At 39.9% G+C, this 23,406-nt stretch overlaps 1 protein-coding gene across 2 annotated transcripts; it reads right to left on the reverse strand.

Moving 5' to 3' along the window:
• Window positions 1–1,160: 1,160 nt before the first annotated feature.
• mindy2 (MINDY lysine 48 deubiquitinase 2) lies at window positions 1,161–21,664 on the reverse strand. 2 transcript variants are annotated; one of them, XM_028589879.1, is made up of 9 exons: window positions 20,650–21,664; window positions 20,150–20,207; window positions 17,844–17,908; window positions 10,732–10,890; window positions 9,372–9,474; window positions 7,558–7,700; window positions 6,518–6,691; window positions 5,368–5,559; window positions 1,161–4,519 (listed from the first exon to the last, which is right to left on the reverse strand). In XM_028589879.1, exons 1-9 carry the CDS (start codon window positions 21,544–21,546, stop codon window positions 4,334–4,336), a joined length of 1,977 nt encoding a protein of 658 aa, XP_028445680.1. In that variant the 5' UTR covers window positions 21,547–21,664; the 3' UTR covers window positions 1,161–4,333. The 2 variants fall into 2 exon arrangements, with proteins under 2 accessions (XP_028445680.1, XP_028445604.1); XM_028589803.1 differs by having other exon boundaries at window positions 1,161–4,522.
• Window positions 21,665–23,406: the final 1,742 nt, after the last annotated feature.

Below are 23,406 nucleotides of genomic sequence, written 5' to 3' on the forward strand. Positions count from 1 at the left end.
TCCACAGGCGACCAAGTAACCCGCTGTGTGGTTGAATAAAATTACAGATTTCTCTGGGTTTGAACATTGTTGGAAACATTTGGGATAATGTAAATGCACAACTCAAATGTATAACATGGATATAGTTATTTGTAAACTGTTGATAAGCCTTTCTTTTAAGAACTGTTAGTTTTTTGTTTTTTTAGTAGTTGGACCAACACGACCAGCTCTGCACTGCATGTACTTAGATTGTCGCACACTTTCCCCTACACACGGCTCAGAAGTGGTTGGTAAAGCTTGATCAAACTGCAGGAAACTGATGAGCAGGATGATATGTGCGGATTGTCGTCAAAGCCTAATGGTTTCCCCTATGACCAGGGCCAGATCAACCCGGGGTCAAAATTTGATGTGATTTATTGAGCGCCCTACCCAATCGCTGACCCTGAAGTTTATGCTCAATACATAACTTCGAAGATTCATCTGATCAAACCTATCAAAACGTATCAGGTTGTCCTATCCTCAAAGTGATCAGGGCTCATTACAAACAACAAAGCAACTATTGAACTTAGTCTTTTAATATCCAGGTACTTTTAATCAGGTTGAATGTCCCTCGTCTATAAGGCATTTTGTTATATATATGTTTATATATATTTATCACCATATACATTATGTGACTGTGAAAGGCTACATACATTATTTGGTCATTTATGTAAATAGATGAACATTGAAATCAACACAAATGAGTAACCTCCCATATTCACAAACACCTTCCTTTTGCATGTATGTTTTATGTGAAATATAAACATAATGGGCCGTACGATGGAAATTATATTCCTGGGGTTGTTAATAATAAAGTTTTACTCTGCCTAACTTTTCAGTCCACAAAGTACAGTCTGGGAGTTTGATATTGCATTAAAGAAAACGTCTCCCTTTAGATTGTTCAGCACTCTGGATGTGTGTCTCATGCAACAAGAATGAACATTTCCCTCTGCTACAAAGATGACAACATTGAAGCCTTAAAAAGCACCCTTTTCCCCTTTTTTGTTTGTCAAAGTTTGAGTGTATTTGTGAAAAGTTGTGTAGTTAAATGATGGACTCTGGACTGGAAAAATAACTACCTGAATTAGGGATGCACCTCCACCATTTTTTGCTGATTGAGTCAAGTACCAGTGTTGTCTACATATTTTCTTCTGTACTTTGAGAAAAACTGCTTCCGTTAGACCAATCAAATGACAGCATCTATCGTTGTAATTCACATCTTCCTCATCTGTGTGCTGGTACTCAGGCCTTTGTACTGGTAGCCTTTTGCCTGGTTTAGGTGTACCACTAACCTGAATATATCAAATTGCAGCAAGTTCTATTGAAGTGGTACTATTTTTTTTAACAAATGTACTTTCATTTTAAGCCCAAAAAATGTAACAGCCCTTTCATACTTTTACAAATTAATATTATTTAGCTGGTTTAAGATACCGCTACCATGTTGTTAAAATAATTCTTTTGGCCATTATTCAGTTTTCAAAAGGTACCCAAAGGACAATAGCACTCTTGCACAATTTATGTTCTGTATAAAATGAGGTATGTTTCTCTTCTGTTAGTGCATATCAATGTAACAGTGCAAAACCAATTACGACGACTACTTGTTCAACGACCACCTTGTCAAAACACTAAGATTACAGCATTTACCCCACCATCACTTTTACAAGGCATACAATAAAAACCACTTTGAGACATTGAACACACAATATCCTTCTGATCAATTTGTCTTAGGAACTAGGGTGAAACAAACATTACAACAAAAATATCAAATTCTGGTAGTAATGACTAGGGATAGCAAGCTAATGCACAATAGTAAATCTGAAATAATAAAAATGTGTGGCATGTGTCACTCCGCACTCTTTTTACTTATACAAACATCAACCAACATAACAAATTTTCATATAAATTCAAACTGCCCTCAGTGAAGTTACATTTTTTAAACTTCCACTGGAATGTTTAATCAGCATGTTCACTTGATGGACCGAGATGGAAATGAGGTGTAATTCAGAAGACGGACAAAAAAAGAAAAAGCACAATGTTGTTGAAAGCTTCCCCTCTGCCTTCTTGCATTTACCTTATGATTGTATGTGTTATTTGTTTTAACTGCATGGAAAAAAAGATGCTAAGGAGTCAATGAAAAGTGTACATAATTCATGTTTCTTGACCCTGTCCAAGGTTTTTATTTTCTATCAGGTAGTCCAAGTTAACACAACAGGAGCAGCTTAATTCATAGTTTTTTAGTATTAAGTTCAACAATGAGGGTCTTAAATAATATAGTGTTAAAGTCCTTCAAAGTGTCAAAATAGTTGTGTGTATACATAAGCGGATACCTAAAGTTGCGACTGAGAAAGTGACTACAGGCCAAGGAACATAAAAGACACTGGAGGATATGTCCCTTCACAAAAGGCCTGAGAGTATTTCTGATGTTCATGTGAAAAAAAATGCATGGATTGTCTCGTTCTGGTAATGCGCCAGTTTCCTTTCCTACATGTATATATCCTATATGTCCTATAAAATATGTTGTAAGGCGTTATATATATATACAAAACACAGCCTTGTTTGGGCCAAACAAACATGGAGCTCAAACTCCAGCCATCACATGAAGCCCATAAGAAAGGGTTCCCACACAGCAGGAAGCCTTCTGCCTCAGTGTAATCGTCCTGTCTGGATAGTGAATTTATTTTCACTGAACACTGAGCTTTCACTGTCTCCCTCAGTCTGTAACAGAAGGCTCGAGTCAAGGCATCCACTTGGAATGTATAGATAGAAAAGTCTCTCAGGAGGCAGTCCCATGGTAGCCTACAATAATGGCACAAACCACTAGCTAAATCTATTATAAGAACGCATTAGGTAAATATGTACATCATGTGTTTGCACGCTGAAGTGAAATGCACACAAGTTAAAGGTGATACCACAGAATTCCGATGTATATCCTATGCCCCCCAGGACAGCGGTTTGATTATTTGGCCTTATGTTCCACAAAAACAACTGATGAATTTACATCCCTCTGAATTTCACATTGGTGAATTTCTACACAGAAGGTGGCTAAAAAAAATTGACTTTGAATTAAACCCACGGAAGAAAATATCTACTCAACACAGCTACAGCAGGAAACAAGTCAGGTTCCCAACAATGTAACTGCAGTTGAAACTAATGTGATGGGTCACGTCACAGATTTTGGGGTTTGGATTCAGGTTTGTGGAAAAGAATATTACATGTAGTACAATATCACATATATTATTTGAACTTCCTAGTTTAGAAGAATATTATATCATGGAAATTACTGAATTCTGCAGTATTTCTTAGTCTCACACACACACACACACACACACACACACACACACAAACATAGAATCGGAACATAAAAGACGAGACAAATTTGTAGCTGAACTAATACAACGTAAAAGATTTGGCTTTTCCCAAATTGTAACTTGTTACATCAGCGGTGCTCGGTAAATGAGACAAGGATTCCGCACGTGTACTGTACATAGCAAACGCATGAAAACAAACACACATTCACATTCAAACAGAGCAGAACACAACACTGCCATACTCTGGTAAGGCAAATCTGAACAGGGCTAGCTGTGATGAATATTGAATATCCGTAGCTACAGTGTCTGGCAGCTATCTGGCATTAATTAACCCTTAGGTACATAGTGTTTCGGAGGGGACAAATAGTGTTACACTGATTTCCAACAGGCAACATTATGAGCAAATCCCTCTCAGTTTGCAGAAAAAAATAAAACCTCTCCCAAAAGATACCTCTTACACAGATAAATAAATAAAATGTGAATCTTGGCATCAACTTAAAAAACGCACGTCTGTCTATATACGTTTTGTGAATATTGATACGTACAAAAAAAAGTTTATGAGCTGCAGTAATGAAAAATGAGTGAAATTAATGATACTTTCTTTTTGGAAAAGAAAATGGTGCAAGGGTGACATTTTGTTTCTTCAGATTATATCTTTTGCAATAAAATATACCACCCCAATCAACTTGACTCCACATCACAAATATAGTGCACTGTGCAACTTGTAACAAAGTTTGGCCGACTCTATGAAAGACCAGGGGTAGTCGTCGTTGTAGTGTCCTTTCCTCGGATGTCCAAGTTCCACTGAGGATAGAGGATAGCAGGCACCAGTGGTTTGGGAACAGCAAACCCTCTCTTAGTCTCTCCTCAAAACGTCTCCTTCCCTTGTTTGTCATCAAGTGGGGGCTGGGCGTTGTGTGTCCAGTCCGTGGAGAAACAAATGCTGTCCCCTTATCACAGATAAGCAAATGCATAAAACACTCACACTCACACAGACACGCTGTATGTTACAAAATAACACATTTGTCTTTATCCTTCGCTTCTTTCTTGGCTTTGCGCTCCCCGCTAGAGGACTGTTTTTTCTCTGGGCTGGGTGTGGCTCCGGCTGCTGCCGTCCCAGTACCGGCTGCTGCTCCGCCTGCTCCTGCACCGCATCTGTCCGCCTCGTCTCCCTCGGCAGGCTCCTGCTGGCCCTGCTGAACAAACAGGACCGGAAGGGCAAGAGTATAAATTAATAGATCTGTGTATATTACAAGCAAAGCTACTTGTTGCTCTGAACTGGATTAAAGTGATATATCAATGTCTGGGTTAAAGAAATATTGCATATAAGTGGAGTGTTAATGAAGAAATCTGGAAACCATTTCATCTTTATTTAAGACACTGTGATGTTGGAAATCTCCTCATGAATTGGGTATTGGGTCATGTTTGAATAGGAATATAAATAGCATTACTTATAGTCTTATAAGAAGTGAAATGCACGCTCCGTTATTTGTTTAGTTTATACTTTTACATGTATTTTTTGGGGGGGATTTTGTATGTGTCAGTGACATTATTTAGGTGTATTTAAAAAGAGATAAGAAGAAACGGGAGGGGAGGTTTTAGTTTCCACATTCAGATGTATATGCTGTTCAAAAATATATGATGAAAAAAGGCATGCATATTTATTAAAAGAATTAACTAACAAAACAACAAGAAACAAGAGCTTGTTAAAAAAAAGTGCAATGCCACATTGGTTGTGATTATGCCATATAAATGAATCAATATACTGTATTAGGAGGGGTAATGACGTAAGCAGCAGCAGGGGCAATGCCGGAGTTTTGACCTCACAGTGAAAGAAGGAATCATTACAAGAAAAAAGGGACTATCACCGTCTCTTGTCATCTTCAATTCTTTCTTCATAGCTCAAACTCTCTGGTGCAGACATCCGTCTGTCTCCAGCAACTTCCCTCTATGCTACATGAAATGCCCCACATTTGTACAAAGCCCTACTTCTCCTCCCTCTCCCACATGCTTCTATCTCCTTCCGCCCCTCCCTGCCCACCTGCGCTGCTGCTGCCGCCGCCGCCGCCGCCTGCTCCTGCTCTTGCTCCTGGTAGTACTGGGAGGCTCGTCGGTCCTCCTCCTCCTGAAGCTTTTTTGCCAGCTCTAGGTCGCTGATGCCCTCAGGGAGCTGCTCCCACTGTAGATCCTGGCTTTGCTGCTCCTGCTGCAGGGACAGCGCCATCAGATAGTCCTGACACACACGAACATGCACAAAGAGAGGGAAAGACTCGATGATTTAGGAGCAACGCTGTTGGTGTGACTGAGCCATTTGTGTCTATCCATCATTCATTTTAATTTGCTGTACTATCTTCATTATACTTGTTCTAGTAATTAGCTGTGGTGCAGTTTACAAAACATCCTTCTCGCTGGTGTTATCCGTTTTATTATATTCGGCATCTTCTGTTATGTCATCTACGTCGTCACGGACAAAGACCCAATTACCCCACTGGGATCATTACAAGTTTTCTCCAATCTAACGGAATTTATTATGAGTGCAGACGATTGCCTGAATGGATTTTTCTCGCCAACCTCCTCTTGGAGATAAGGAGGGGCTGGGCCTGAGTAAGCAAGGAGAATAAAAAGTAATAGCCCCCATGCTTTTGTCTAGTCTGTGTGTGTGGGAGAAAAAGCAGACAATTTGTCAGTGAGCTCTGCATTTTGACAGCTCTGGATGACCAATGAGCAGACAGCTGTGAAACCAGTTAGAGTGCCTAGGGAGACACAAACCCGATGCATTAGGGGCCGGTGTGGTACAGCAAAGCATGGTTAAGAACGGAGGTGGGCGCAATGCAACCCTGACATTTGCTTCTTAGGATGTCCTGTGTGTTTAAAAAGCCGGTATGGCAAGTTATAACACATCTATTATTGAGGAACTTTCCCTTATTTTTTGTTGCCTGGGATGGTACAAAGTTTAGTTTCCTGAGATGTGATGTCACCATGTGTTTTGTTTTGTGTTTGTCTCTCCTTGTCTCTATTTGTCTCCCATTTCCTCCAGTGTTTCTCTTATTTCTGTTAAGAAGTACAGTCAAGACCAGTATGACCTTACTGGTCTTGTATTTGTGTCTTGGCACATCATGATTAAGCACAATCATGGTTTTGGATTGGATAATTGCTGGATCTGCTAGTCTTGCCTGCATCAGTGCTCAGACCTGGTCTATCTGATCCTGCTGGCCGCGGTACACAGTCTCTGGATCGGAGGGAGGCCGCAACCGGAACTCGGAATCACAAAAGTTGCCGTCTCCGTCGACGTTGTGCAGACTCTCCCAGACGATCTTCTCCTCGGTCAGGAAACCTTGGTCTGTAACCAGGAGGTACAGCTGGCCCTAGGAAACAACCACACACACACACACACACATTACATACACACATCTTACCAGTGTTACACTATATGCAGACATACAGGACTGCATGGTTTATTCTGTAAGTACACCACTGCACAATCTGTTTATGGTTGTTTATCATGTGCGATTGGATGTACATGTACAAGTGCAGCTAAGTGATTGCAAGAGGGCTTACTGCCATGATGCTTTGTCTGGCGGTTATCGGTGTTACACACAGTTTTGCTTACATTGGCAACGATAGAGTACTATTCAAAATGAAAGTAAGCAGGCTCTACTTCCCCTCCTGCAGATAACAGGAACAATCTGTCCAAGCTGCAGTGATATGTCCAGCTAGCTGTGGGCAGGGGCTGTTAGAGATGGGATGCAGACCTCTTAAAAGGGTCATTATTATTGGTCTCATATTGTACATCTGTTACACATAAATACGTAGCTGTCATCAGTTTGAAAAACATGTCATGGCAAGTCTGTGCGGTGAACACTACGGTAAAATACTGAGGAGCTTTAGCGGAACGGGAACAGGGTGCTTCCGAATTTGCTAACAGGTAGATAGCAACAATTGATATCTGGATGAACATAAGCAATGAAAGAAATAACTCAACCTTTAAGAGGTGGAGGCTTCTGTCAAAATACTCATTAAAATATGACATAGAAAACACAGTAATAGTCCTGTAAAAGTAAAGGGCTTCAAGGCGCTTGTCAGTGACTGGAAGGAACAGTTCATAACACATCCTGACATTTAAAGTGCTGCAATTTCTTAAAGTAAGCTCCACATGTGATTCTCAATCTAACTCGTGCAAATAATGCCAATGCTTACGGTAAACGTGTTGTCAGTACTTTTTAGTGTTTACCTTGTATCTGATCATGGTGCTGAAGTGGTTATTCCTAAAGAAGACACAGAGCTCTCCCTCCTGTACGGTGGAGGTGAGCTCACATAAGCCGTGGTACGTAAGCTGAGTGGCTGTGCTGCTCAGAAACTGCTCTGCAACGATGCCTAGGGCGAGAGAAGGGGGAGGGGAGGGGGGAAACATACAGGAAAAAACAAAAAAGAAGAGGTTGAATTTTTGTTTGATGAGCAAATGCATGAACACGGATGAGTCCTACTTGAATACGTTATTGTATCTTTGTTTATGCTTTTAGTCTGTGGGTTTTGCAGAATATACAGACAGAATTGACTTGAAACTGAGTGGTTATGTTAATTATGATGCTTTTATTTTGATAAGCTTCACATGTTGACCGGTGAGCGACTAAAGTAGTTTTGAAGGTACTCAATTATTTAGCTTAGGAGGGAGCACAACTTTCATATGTTACCTGTAAATGAACTCTTTTTGATTTACAAATATTTTCATTAATAGACCGCAGACCACTGGATGAGTCATCCGCACAATCAAGCAATCCTTACTCATTCATAGATCACTATTTGGAAAGCATATTGGAAAACCTGCTATAATGTCTGTAGTAGCTATTTGCACATTCTGACTGTGCTGTGCTGCTGGAAGTGGTCACAGTAACTATAGTGAACTCAATATAGGCTGAGAGGCAGCTGGTGAGTGACATCTGTAAGACAGAGCGGCATTCAATGTGGAGCAAACACAGACAAACTCAGTGTGATACACAAACAGACAGAAAACCGTACCCTAGAATGAGCCACAACCTTTAGAGACTTGCGTAAAAGAACTATTAAATACTTCCTATGAAATATTTAAGTATATTAAAGCATGGCAACAAAACACAGAGATGTTTAGTTTTCTGAGAGTTATATCAGTGCATTTAAAGTGGTTGAAAGCTCATCTCTTCGAGCGGCGATGAGGAGCATCAGCATCAAACCATTTCAATCAAGCCCTCATAGGAATTTCTCAGCTACAAATGCAGAAATACAACAGAAAGGAGTGAATCTCCCATTTCAAACCATCATTAACTAAAGGCTTCCATGTGTTGACTACTCAGGCAGCTCAGTGTTGAATAAGCGAATGTTTTTAGTTGAGAATACGTTACGGACAGCTTGTGAGAAAAGTGGAAGCTGTGGAAGTAGGTCATTTCATGAGGATGTCCTGGTTTCATTTGAACTTGGTCTGTGGTTTTGGGCAGAATGTGTTTGCACTGGACAGTCCAGTAAACATATCTCATGTAATCAATGTGCCACTGAATTAATGTTAAGCCTCACACGGTTGTTCCTGTACAATGTTGTACTTGTGACGCTTTATGAAACTAAGATTAATAGACAAACTTATTAAAAAAATTAATAGAAAGAGGTTTTTTTTTGTTGTTTTTTTAAATCAAAATGTTGAATCTCTTTTTGCCCAGAAGATCAACTTTTTTAAAAGATAATTTTTGGGCATTTTAGCCTTTAATAGACGGGACAGCTGTAGACAGGAAAGTGTGGAGAGAGAGGGGGGAAGGCATGCAACGAATGGCCGCAGGCCGGACTCAAACCCTGAGCCGCTGCGTCGAGGACTGAGCCTCTGCATATTGGCGCCTGCTCTACCAGGTGAGCTACTCAGGCGCCCAGAAGATCAACTTTTTTAACTTTAAATTTTGCCCAAAAATGCATGACTTTGTGTCTTTTTCTCCACCTCCAGGTACACAGGGGGGAAGAGAGGAGAGGAGACAGTAGGGGAGTCAGGCAGGTCAGAACATAGAGAGGGAGTAAAGAGAAAGCACTCACCTTCTCCTGCCAGCTCGCTGTTGTCTGACTGTTTGCAGGATATTATCTTCTCTACCAGCTGGTTGTAGCTGCAGTTGCCCACTGCCTTGACAATGTCTTGCATCTGCAAACAAAAACAACAAAAACTGTTGGAAAGGACATTCACCAAGCTATGATGCGGTTTTACTAAACGGTAGATTTATAAAAAAATGTATAACCGAGAGAAACATTCTGGTGACAAGGGGTTCACGCTGAAAGTACTAACACTGCGTAAATGTGAACCATTTTTTGGTACATTTAACTGAACTCTGGTGCATTAACCTGTTAATTATCTTTATTTAGGGTGGTGTTAACGCTGTAAATTGAATTCGATAAAACAACTGCACACAGAACACTTTAATGATTATTTTTTGGGGTTTTCACACCTTTCATTGATAGGACAGCTAGGTGAGAAAGGGGAGAGAGAGGGGTGAAGACATGCAGGAAATCGTCACAGGTCGGACTCGAACCCTGGACCTCTGCGTTGAGGCATAAACCTCTAAGTATACGTGCGCCTGCTCTACGCACTGAACCAACCCGGCCACGACACAGACCACTTTAAAAGAAGGTGGTCTGCTTCGAAGAGAACTCTGGAGGTTTTAGTTTGTAGCAGGAACGGAAACAGGGCCAACCACACGACTGTGTAGTAGTAGATATGACATTAATATGAATTCAAAAGCTAAACTACTATTACATGCAGGGGCGTAGCACAAAATTATGGGCCCTCTAGAAAGGCATTTTCTTTGGGCCCCTCCCCGCATCCACAGCTATTCATTCTAGCATCTTTTTGGGCCCTCCTCACATGAGGACCCTGGGTACTCAGTCCCTGATTACATGTATGCAACTCATCTGCTGATTGTCAAGGAAGTGATCTCCTGTTGGTAACTATTATAACATGTATGCCTGGCAGTCAAGTGAGCAAAATGTAGAGACCACATTTTTACAGCAACTGTGTATCCACCCCATATAATAATAATAATAATAATAATAATAATAATAATAATAATAATAAAAATTTATTTTATAAAGCGCTTTCAAAGATACTCTATGGTGCAAGGCGTCAGGTTTAAATTTCAGTAAAGCTCAGTCCTGTGGGTTGACGTCATGAACACACCTCTTGGTTCATTAGACGTTAGAGTTGATACAAAACAGACAAAATCTAGGTGGCAACAATGAGCCGAACTACAAGTGTAAAAGTGACCTCAGACAAACTGCAAGAATTGGCAGGTAGAGGAGAATATTGCATTACTTGTAGTGAATTTGAAAGAGAAGTGTCAAGAATAGAGAGGAGGACAATAAGACAAGTTTGTGTCTGAGAGGTAAAGAGTAAAGTCAATCTCACCTGGGGGTCAACCAGCCAGCCGTGGTAGAGAGGGATGTCGAGCAGATCAAACACAATGCATTCTGGGGTGTACTCGAAGACTCGCACCCCTGTGAACTTCACGTTCACATCCAGACCTGTCTGCAGCTTGTGCAACACTGCCATGGCATCACTCATGTTCTAGGAAACAAGGAGATTTTTGTTAGGAACTGTGTGATAACAATGCTGGGATTCAGCAATGTGAACAACAAACAAATCTCTTTGAAAAAGACATGTTTGCATCTTTATGTGTACACATTACACAGAACCCGATGCTGTGTCCAATCCAGCTATTTTTATGTGCTGTAAGCTGTCTTTATCTGTTACATTATTTATTGTTGCCTGCACAGTCAGCAGAGCTGGAGCTATCAGGGATTGATTTTTCTACATTTACAAGAAGCCATTAGCTGCCATTTACTTCTGTGCGATACAAAACAGCTTCCACATTTTCACACCTTAATTTGGTTTTGTTAAATATTCTGGCTTCATAGTTACTTCACTGTGACTATGTTGAGTCTGTTTTTAATATGTTCTGTACTTATTAGGTTTTGCTCTGCTTACTGTCAATCAACTTACAACTGCAGGAAGAAATGGAAGACGCTGCCAGGAAACCAATTGATATTACATTTCTGAGTTAGCTCTCAGGCTCATCATTGTGAGACATGCCATTTCCCTTTGATAATATTGTCAAGGGGTGGACAAAATATCAAAAACACTTGACGAGATAATGCAATCGATTAGACCTGCAATAAACACAGCCTTTGTTGTATTTTTGGGGTAATTTAAACTTTATTTCTGATAGTGGACAGTAGAGACATGACAGGATGACCTACCATCGTGTTGATAGTCAGTAGACCTTCTCAACAAAAAAAACATTTATAAATGTAAAATTTGTAAAATGGATGGTTTACACATTATTCACTTCTTTTGGTAAGTTATGAAACATCAACTTTAACTTTGTTAGCTTTAACTAAATACATTGTCTTTTTGTCCAGATGATGGGAGACGACTCACTGTAGCAGAAGGTATTGACATTACTTTTTCACATGATACCAACCCCCCTCAATATGAACAGACTGGAAAAAACTCAAGACCCCGGGAAACAGACTCCTGGACCTATTTTAAAGCAGCAGCCAGGTTGACAAATTGTTGTTGACAGTTTCAAATAAAACTGTGTGCTTGCTTTGTTAATGTTACACAGACCTGTGAAAGTATTGCTTCACTTCTCTTTGGCCTTCAGCGGTCTGTAAGAACTTCTGCCTGAATTCTTTCTAAATCTGTGCAACCATTTCTTTAACAGTTTTTCCACAGCTTACCAGTGTTTTCTATGTGTTACCCAGGTGAATGCACAATGACAAATGCTGATTGTTGCAATTGTGATTTCCCCAAAACATTATTCTATTTAAAGAAATATCCTGTTGTTTTAAATATTTTATTATGAAGCTTCATTAAAAAAAAAAAAAAATTACAAAATTGTTATTACAGTGCTTCTTTTTTATATAAACAAAAATAATAAATAAAAAAAAAAAAAAAAAAAACTTACCAAATATCCTACTTCAGGTTTTTCTTTTCTTTTTTAATTGAATTTGTCTTCTCCAGTATTCATGTGGCACAAACAGAGCTGAGAATAATAACTTTACATGCTGCTGTTTGCTTTTCACACGATAAAAAAAACTATGGTTTGACTTTGAAATTATGTTTTGGTAGTAGAGGACACGGTTTTAAAGGCTGCCAAAAATATACACATGTAAATGTAAATGAACAATTGAGTGGAAGCAACTGTTTCCATTATGACTACCATTCATCCTTACATTTTGAGTTAGGATGTAATTAGCACAATAACCGTTTACTGCAGGGTGTGAACACTAGTGACTTTATATACACATCACATCATATATATGCCATATACTGTATGTGACTCATATGTATGCATCCACACACCTGAGAACCCAACGAAACAGACTAATTCTTTCCCAGCTGGCTCTACACCTATGCTGCCATAAGCCTGGGATCAAGATAAGCCTGGCAGCTGAGCCCTACAACTCGGTTGTGAGTGAGTGAGTTCCATTTAATTTGAACTCATTTACAATAAACTACTAGAGATGGTAGAGATACAGGAAAAATGACCTGAACGCAAAGCCAATTACTTTACAGATACCAGAACAGTAAACCTGAGTCTACAAACTGCAGATATTTGCAGTTAACCAGCTTTGAAACAGTGCTGGATGATAATTCAATACCACCGTCCATACCGACTTTCAGCAGTATGGTATTGTAATCATAGATATAAAATTATGTCATCATGTTGTATTGTCATTTTAGTTTTCTGGAGGGCTCCTAATGTACTGTGGAGAGGCATATACTATGTGCTTATTGTTTTGTCATATATATATAAAACAATTATTTGGTTTACAGCTGTCTATTTTGTTATTGTTATATTATTGTATTATATTGGATATTATGGTTATTATTTTTAGTTTGTCTTAATTTTTGTATAATGAAGTGGTGATGACGAGTGTGTGTGTGTGTGTGTGTGTGTGTGTGTGTGTGTGTGTGTGTGTGTGTGTGGGGGGTTCAAGGAGGAGGGATTGTGTTCATGGTGTGAGTTGTATGTTCTGCATTTTGGGTTTGTTATTATAAATAAAAATAAAAACTGTTAATCCAAAAAGAATGTGAATCTTTATTTTCCATTATGTATTGTAAACCTTTTGTGTGTGTAGTATTACAAAATGTCACGCTGACTTAAAATGTTCAAGTGAACTGTTTCAAAGGCTTCTAAATGAATTATCTTTTAACCGTCTTTCATGTTCAGTGAGGAGTATAACGGCTCTCAAATTTTTAATTAACTAATTAATTTTTGCAAAAGTTCACAGTATAGTGTGCAGACTCTATTTTTAGGTTTACCGTAAAGTAGTCTCGCTTTGCCAGACCATCCACACGCTGCGAAGCAGAGGAGGGTCTGGCTACTCCACATAGCATTCGGAGATAGGAGAAAAACGTGCTCTGGTTTATTGGCATTTCTTTAAACCAATCACAATGGTCATGAGCGGTACTCAACTCCGCACGGAGCCGCTGCAGAATAGTCGTGCGAGAGAAAACTCAGATTGGACAGATAGTCTAGCTAGCTGTCTCAATTTACCCTGCAGAGATCTGATGAGCAGTTAACCATAGTCATCATAAATCCACCGGAGTTTAAAATTCCAACACAAAGAAAGCAGAAGGAAACGCACATCTGCAAAAACACATGCATCTGGCGGAATTTCCTGCGGCACTGGAGCAATCCCGGAAGTGGAACGTCAAGGATATAGACTAACCATAAAGATACTGTACTTCCCATGAACGCTGAGCTACTTCAGCTATGATGCTCGGCGCGGAGAGCTGAGGTGAAAAGCCTTCAGCTGGCTCATCTGAGTGTTTGGATTAGGACGTTTATGAACAGCAAGGATGACAGGATTAGCAGAGCTGTGTAATGGACCACATCTCTTCACTTTAGGGCAGAGGGCTCCAACAGCAGATGAGCGCTTGGAGATCAGATGATTAGCAAAGCATCACTCGCATTCATCTGCGCTTGTGTTGCATGCACTTTCACAGTATAACATCAGCACAGTACTCTGCCGAGGCCTTTCTGTATTTTTACTTTCACTCCTTAGTCTAGGTGTTTAAGGGAAGGCTTCTCTGCTTAACTCACTCTGTTGACTTTCACCAAAAATGTACCTAAAAACTAAATCCTGAGTAGACTAAGCCTATCTAACTGGTAGTTGACAGAATATGGCATTACAGTGCCAAGATGAGGGAGTTGGTTCCTACTAAGCTTTCATTTCTTAACATGAATCTAAATTGATAATGGCTGCGTGGCCGTTAAAACATACTATAGTCAACAAACTATAATCAAGCCTCACTCTATAAAAATATATAAAAAACTATATTGGACGATGGGCTGTTTTCCTCATGTTGCATTTTGAGTTTAAAAGCGCCAAGCAACACAATTGAGCAACAGCTTTGGGTTTAGAAAAACATACCAAGGTTGATACAGTAATCAAATGTTCTGTCATTGCTAAATCAAAAAACATCTTTTTCTTAAATGCAACTATCAGATATTTGTCATGTGCATGCATGTTGATGCAAACTTTATGAGTCTGTCTGCATTGATGTAAATCTTTAAAAATATACACAGATGAGATCAGCAGATCTATGAACCGAAAAAAGAAAATTACATCAAATCACTGGAGGACAAAAGTAAACCATTACATAACACCATGGCCCATCAGTGGGAGCTGTAAATAATGAACAGTTTACAAGACTGTAATGTCCCACAATGTGGGTCATACTTTTATGAATCCTGGCACACACCAGCAGCTGTCACTGCTCTACATTTCTGTTGGATGTATCATCGAGCTAATCTAACATTTCTAACGTTTGTCAGGCCCCATTTACATACATAAGGAGGACAGAGCACCTCTCAACATAAAGTGATTATAACCTTCACAAAGATACATGCTTGTGCGTTGTAATGGATCCACAAAACAATCTGATAACCCTGTGTATAGCTTAATCTCTGATCTTATAATTTTTTATGGATCCTGCTAGAATTAAATCGGTGTCCAACACCGCGACCTGTACAACTGATAGCACAGTCTCTACCTTCACTCCCGTTATGACCTTTTATGATTCCAAACCATTTTTTCTTCACCATCAGTAATCATCTCATCATGTTTTCGTCTTACTTAATGTCTCTGCTTACTCAATTAGAGATAGATTCCTTTTCAGATGGCCTTTCATTTGATGAAAAAATAACATTAATTCATCATCAAAAAGTACAGTTAAAGACATATGCAAGATCCGAGAGGAATGTTTTTGGAATCCTGCGTTGGGATTTTATCTGCTAAAATAACTAAGAACAAAAGAAAGGTTTAAGAAACATTTGTGAACAAGGCCCATTGCTGTGAATCACACCAAATTAATTAAAACAAAAGAGGCTTCTTAAACATGATAACTCATTTCCTCCAATGGTGGAACAGTGATCGTGGATAAATTGCCTTGTAAGAGTGCTGTTGAGCTGGGTCCACTGAGACAAAAGCAGAGCAAAACTACACTCTCACTTACACAGCTCCTCCGAGTAAATATTTAACAATAGCTAAAGAGCAGCCGTGCAACTGCTATTTTAATCCTTATACACTCCTGTGGCAGATGATGTTTTTTAAGCTGAATTTATAAATAGAACTACTTCTGCTATGAACTCCTACACCTCTTTGCAAAGTCAGGGTGGCTTCAGTTGTATTGTATAACAATCCAATAAGCAATTAAAGCACATCTCTGCAAGATATAATGAAGAGGACACCTTTTGTTTGACATGCACATAAACACATTTCATACTTTCTTAGATACCAAAGCTCTGCCCACTGTAGTCTCGACATGCTGTATCAACCACAGCACACGGACATGAGGACACCCCCAGTGCAAAAGAGCTCTCCGGCCAGTGTCTAGGATTAGACTGCCATAATAACTATGCAACACAAACTCTTACCACTCCCTTACTTTAACTGTGCATGCTGAGGACACCACTGATTTATTTAAGAGGTTGTATTTCAACTCTACTTAAATTTAGAAAGACGGTTGCAGTGAGCTTCTATGAGGAGACTGCACATTATTTTTTCTCCTCTTTGAACGAGGGACAAGTGTGGCTTCAAATCATTCACAGATGTGCTGGTACTCTGCCACGCAAGAGGAGGAGAGGCAGGGCCTCTCCCACACTGTAGGCATGCAACGGAGATGGGAGGAAGCAGGGGAGCTGGACGTCCATCTCCAAGGGCCCTCTTATGGTGAGGCACGCACACGCGCACGCACACACACACACACACACACACACAGCCTCAGTAATAGCCAGGAGCTGAACCTAGCCATGCATCGCTAAGCATTCACAGCCATGTGAAACAACATAATCTGACACTCCTGACCCCTGTTGTTCCCTGGGCCTTGCAAGACACATCTTATGTAACCTATAGTGAAGTGGGTTAAAAAGCTAAACTGCAGTTTTATGTGGTTTGTAATCAACTTCTATATTCAATTTCTATATTATGGAACATCTACTGACCTTCTCTGTTACCTCAATGCAAAAATGCAAACCTGTTTTGGTGTAAGCATAGTCTGGATCAACGGAAGTTCATTTCCAGGATAAAGGCTGACATCCGGCGTAATGTCAGGCTTTGCCCCTCACCTTCCACTCTCTGTGTGTTGCCGTTCTCAAAATCCCTTTGCTACGGGAAACAACAAACTTCGAACTAGCAGGCTACACTCTGAAAATGGCAAGTTTTGAAGAAAATTTGGATTGTGCAATAAGGCAGGCCTGCTTGGTTCTTTCAGTGAATGATTTAAAGATTTACAAAGAATATGTTTACAGCGTTTACTATCCAACTGGGAAGTTTTAGGACCGATGGGCGGGATTGCTGTGGACAAAGTGGACATGACACGGCGATACACTGGTAAGAGCTAATTATTTTTAACCATGTATCCAGCTAACGTGACTGTATTGTGTGAACAGTTAACTTCATTTAATATTGTATGTGGCGTTTTCGTATGTTCACCAAAACAAGTTCCTTTCCGACATTATTTTGCAGAGCCACCGTCACTGCGTCCGGAGCTTAGCGCCGCCCAAGACGATTGTGATTTGTTTAAAGAAATTCAAACCACCCAGAGCATTTTTTCACCTATCCTAGAATGTATCGGTCGTGTCCTTACTCCACAGTGCTGTGGAGATCGGTCTGGCAATGCGAGCCTAGTTCAAGCATGCAGCTACTGAATGCACATGCACATCAGAGCAGTGTGCACCCTACTTTGTATACTGTGAGGAAAATATATCAATAACAGCGGCGACAACAGCTGAGGTATTTTAAGTGTGTCGATGAGAGAAAGTAAGAGCTCATGTTCAACTTGCACAATTAGGTTTTAACACAGAGAGGAAGAGGGAGTGAGTTCATCCCAAAAGCCCTGCGCTCTTTAAGTACCAAGAACAGTCAGCAGCTTACTAATGCACACACATAAGCAAAAACACATGCCCGTTTAACAATAATATTCCGCAGCGTTCTGGCAGGCCTTACCTGCTCATAGTTTAGCCGCTGAGCCTCCGATATCTCTTTAGGTTTGGTTTCCAGAATGTAGTCTCCTGCAGAGTGACAGGGGGGAAAGAGATGTTTGCAGATATCTTGACTTGTATTGTATCGACAGAGCAAAACAATCACTACTTTTACTGATTATCACAATGGCTTCATAGTTTAAGCGTTGGTATAGAAGACAGTGACAGTATGTTGTTAGAGGTTTTAAAGAGCCATTAGGAGGGTTTAGCACTGGCCAACTGTTTCCCAAGCAAAGGCTGTGCCAAACATGTAGCATTAGTTGAGTCCCTGTCCACTGCGGTGTCACTTGAGAGCTCTTGTCGACTCAAGCAGAGAGCGCAGACTGGCAGCTGTCCGGCTCCAAAGCTGTGCAGCCTGATCAGCGCTACAAACGGATTTCTTATCATTAACACAGAAAACCAAATCTAGACTTAACACTAGATCAAGTGTAGGTGGTTATTTTTCAAAGCATGCCATATAGATAGCTAACCACGACACCTGAAACCACATGTTTGTTTGTGTTGAAGTTTGCCTTTCTCTTGAATACTATATTGCTTGTACAATGTTTTTAGTTCCTTATGTTTTTAGAAAACATTTTCACTATTTCACATAGATTTAATGGCAATATATATTCTTGTTATTGCTGTCAAAACTCTTGCGTAAGTGTTTTTTTCAAAACGCCTCACAGAAAACCATTGATTTATTAGGAACTGGTGAGAGTATCATTCTGCACTGTCAACACATACTTTGGAAGAGAAATGCCATCAACTCTTGTCATCAACAGCTACATTAAGTAAAAACAGTTACACATGGAGAACATGGAGGATTCTTGTAATTTGTGCCTAGAAAGGCACAATGATTTCTACATGTGCATGCTGTATGTAATAACTGTCCAATCCGCAACTAGCCTATCTATGATCAAACTTACTGTATATTTGTTTTTATTATATATGTTAAAAGTCTTGAAAATATATGTTGTTTTTATTTGTTGTTTGTATACCTGGAGTGGTAACAAAAATAATTAAGTATTTCTGATTCTGATTCTGAAAAGGTGTTTAGACACAACAAAAGACTAACTGCCGGTTGCAGTTTAAAAAAAACTCTTCCAACTTGATTTCATGCAGTCACCCTAGATGAAGATTTAAGTGCAAGTCAAGATTTTTTTACTACAGCATGTGTGCCTCTGTGCATCTGGATCACTGGCATTGCTACATTGTGTACTGCTGAGCGACGACCAACACCTACTTTAAACACCACATCTGAACTACGTCACCCATCATCACCCTTGGTGTTTGTGTCAATGTGTTATGACAAACTGAGTGCTGAGTTTAGAACTTATCCAGCAGCCCCTGAACATGATACAAGATTAACTGTGTATACTGTTATTAGATGCAAGCACAAGGTGAACTCATCCTCCCAAATACAAACTGGGCACTTTTGGAGACAAAGAATGCACGGAGTGATAATAACACCGCGAAATTCCATTATTATTTAACTGTGATTTATAGGAGATGAGAGCACACTTTGAGCCATGGACACAAACAAGTTCAATAATCACAGTAAGGGGAAAATCTACCATAAAAGAGTTTACACACAGTCTACTAATGGAGGTGGATACTGAAGGTCCTGACAGAGCTGAGAGGAGACACTAGTGAAGACTGGCTCTACCTCTAAAGAACCCCTGCTGTAATCAGAAACTATTGAAGAGTCATTTTAGTTATGAAGGGCATGCGACAGCCAGAAAAAAAGAGATACTGTAGCTCCTGTTTCCTTTGCAACAGGAAAAGATTTAATCATGGGGGATTCCCCTGTTCTGGTCTCTTCCTAGGTTCACTCTTAAATAAATAAATAAATAAATAAATAAATAAATACATATATACATACATACATACATACATACATACATACATACATACATACACACACACACATATATATATATATATATATATATATATATATATATGACCTTAAAGTATGTTACGGCTAAAATGTGGGAGCATGTGAAACATGAGAATGTTTACTAGGCTGTTGAAACTCAATGCCTTTATGGGCTAGTGTGTTTACAAGTGTGAACTCATGGGTAACACTGTAAAAAGCAGGCCAACATTAGTGTTGAAGTAAGCTACTTTATAAATGGGTTATCTTCTGAAAGTTACAAAACAGGTTATTATTCTCACCATCAAGCCAGGTGAAAAAAGCAGAAGAGGGCCATATTCACTGATGTTTCCCTTTGATCGATGTGAAATAAACTTGCTCAATAAATAGGTTTAATAGCTTCAAACACTCACCAAGATACTCCATCAGTTGCTCAGCAGTTATAATTTCCATCATAGGTGGCATCTTAACCTGCAACAGAGAGACATGGACACCCATTGTTCATTGATTAAGTACACATTTATAAAAAAAAAAATCACCACAACACAATTACAAAGACAAAACTATTACTGTTGGGACCCATGTGCTACAGTTTGTAGACACCTTATACACTACAGTATGTTAGCATTCAACATGCACCAACATGCTGATATTAAATTATACCTAATGCTAAAATTGAAAAAGCATATGAACATGTCATTTTGTAAGAGGAAGTGCTGAGAAACAGAGAGACACTAGGACTTAGTGGTCAGTGCAGGCTATGTTAACCATTTGCAAATCTGAATGTTAACACATTTTTCCCATTGTAATTACATTACTGCTGACACAGCTCTAGGCTACCTTATAATTTCGCCTATTTGTATTAAATTAGAACGGAGTTTCTATTAATCTAAGCTCATCTCAGAGCCTTTACCTTCCATGCAAGCAGTAGGACATTCATAATTGCCAGTAATGGACAGGGGCCGTTCTCGTTCTGGGTGATGATCGGCGTATTCTCCTCCCTCCACTTGATCCACTTAATGTGGTATATGGACTGGCCGGCAGCCCGGTCCTTAGCACACGAAGTCTTTGTCCCATCAGCCCCGTACTCGCCCTGCAGGGCCAGGGCCAGTCCTCTGTCCTCCAGTCCCTCACTGTTCAGGTCGGAGCTGGGGCAGGAGTTGAGGTTGGAGAAGGACTCGAGTGAATCTATGCTTCGGGACTCTACACCGAGGCTGTGATCGGGGTCACTCCCACTCGGCAATCCCTCCGATAAGGTGTGATCACCGGACAACCCCGGCTTGACATTTGCTGCGATTGCATTGTCCGGACACAGATTAGTCGGTTTGGCAAGTTTTGTCGGTTTACTTTCTTCACAAGCCACGACCACAGCCTGCACATCTGTGCCCTCCTTAGCGGGAGGTGATGACGGGCCGTCGATTTTGTTGTTTACTAACTTTGGGGCACCACCCTCGCTATCTTCTGCAGCCAGCACCGAGTCATTCTCCATCCCGTTACTGATCTGATCCCCGAACCCGCTCGTGTTGGTGTTCTTTGTATCCTCCTGCACTGGGAGGACTTGGATCACTTCTGGTACGCGAGACTTTCCAGCACTGGAAATTGCATTATCGGCGCTGGGAGCACTAACATTTGTGGTGCTGATATTACAACTAACGTTAACCAAAGTACTGAGAGGAGCCTCACTATTCTTGCATTTCTCGGCTGTTCCTTTCACACCGCCGACAGCCGTAACATCGCCCATCTCTCCCGCAATCGTGGCACACAAAGAGCTCCCGTCAGTGTCTCGATGCAGGTTTGCATTTTTCTCCATTTCGATTTACAGACTGTCGACAGATTTTAGCTCAGTTGCAGCAGCAGCAGCTTCAATCCCAAAGACGCCATGACAACTCTGCGAGTGACGTCATCAGAGTGAATCGCTTTCAGGCCGAGCAAAGGGGGCGGTAGAAAACCGACTGCCAAGCGGTGATATGTTTGCGTGGACTCGTATACTTCAGATTCTAATCTAAAGTTTATCACTCAGGGTCTGACCGTTCTCTTAATACATCCATGGTCTACATACATATACGAGTCGTTAAAAAAGCCGAATGTGTAATATTTTCCTCAAAATAAACGTTATCTTCAAGATGTCAGTGTTTTCATTTGACAGCTTATATTTCTTACAATGCTTGGACAATGAATTGCCAATCTTTGAATTAATAGGCACTTCCCACAGACGCAACAGTAGGCTAGCCTATTGTAAATATTGTTTGTCCTTAAGCATAACATCCCTTAATTGTCCTCAGCAAGTAACAAAATACAATATATAAAAAAAAAGCTTAAAATATTTTCACTGGCCCAAAACTTTGTAGAAAAGTGCCTACTTTTACGAGGACTCCTGAATGTACTGAACTGAACCTGCCGATGCCCTGATCGTCTTACTCACGAGTGCTCGCGCATTTGTGAAACCAAACATCTCGCGTTGCCTTTGGAAATTATAAGGCAGTGCATTTGAACCACATTCATTGTTCTTTTTTACAGATTATGGTTTGCACACACATGAAAAAACGACATTTTTTCTTTAGTCGGGTGCAAAACCAGACCATCCTTCAACCAAGCTTGTGTATGGATTATAAATTATTTCAGCATAATAATAATGGTATAACTGTATTTGTTTAGCACCTTTAAAAACAATAGTTTACCAAGTCCTTTGACAGGGTGTTGCAGCATACTGTATCACTGCCCTTTTCTAATAATTTAACCACCAATTTTCTTAATAGTTTGTAATCTATATGGCAAGAAACCCCATATGCTATTGTACACAGGGTAAATTCTTATTTTGACAGGTCTGATCAATTCTATTCACGTGTACTAACCATGTACAGTCGCTAGATGGCAGCAATTACTCGCCCGAGCAGAATGGGATCATTATCCCTCTTCCCTTAAAGCGTAATAGGTTGATATTACTTTACTATACAGCCTGTATAAAAACCCTTCCTCCATCCCAAACCCAAAGAAACCATGATAACCCATAACCTAAAACATTGTAGTGGTAGAGATGTTGTTAGAAACACCACGGCAGTGCAGAGAAAGTGCTTCCAAGGAGAAATGTGTTTCATTTTATTTTATTTTTTAGAAAAGGGATAGGTATGTCTCCTGGCTGTCAATGTGTATCTCAAGGTATATGTTTTTGACAAGGATTGATGAGATTTGTGTTAAACTGCGCAGTTTAATATAAAGCTTCTTCATTTCAAATACCTGTTTTTTTACTGTTTACGTTTATTTCACACGTCATCATTGTATCATTAAACACAATATCAGAAGGCACAATGATCATATGTAAGCTACGTGAAATGGGGAACCCCAAATAAACTAAAAGCTTTTCAGAGGGGGCCCGATAACAATAAACATACAACAGATAATACAGACACCAAAAACTCAATTTACAACAGACACAACATAGACAAATACAACAGAATACAGACACTTATAAATAAAAATAAAAAAGCTGTTATGTTAGCCATGATTAAATTGAGCTCTCAATCAATGTGATGATTTAATAAAAAAAAAACTATTTTAGTACATTTAAATCCAGATTAATTTTGAAATAAAGAATTTGTTTCCAAGTAGGCAAATGGGCTACCTGTATGCAGGCCATCGGGGCACCAGTCACAAAGCACCTGTGGGTGCAGAA

Source organism: Perca flavescens, chromosome 1 (genome assembly GCF_004354835.1).
Source record: "Perca flavescens isolate YP-PL-M2 chromosome 1, PFLA_1.0, whole genome shotgun sequence".
In the NCBI taxonomy this organism is placed as follows: Eukaryota; Metazoa; Chordata; class Actinopteri; order Perciformes; family Percidae; genus Perca; species Perca flavescens.

Coding starts and splice junctions, on each gene's coding strand:
- mindy2 (XM_028589803.1), bottom strand. CDS start 21,546: ATGGAGAAAAATGCAAACCTGCATCGAGACACTGACGGGAGCTCTTTG. Junction 10,891..17,843: donor AGCGGCTAAACTATGAGCAG/GTAAGGCCTGCC, acceptor CTTGTTTCCTAG/AACATGAGTGATGCCATGGC. Junction 7,701..9,371: donor CAGCGAGCTGGCAGGAGAAG/GTGAGTGCTTTC, acceptor CTCTCGCCCTAG/GCATCGTTGCAGAGCAGTTT.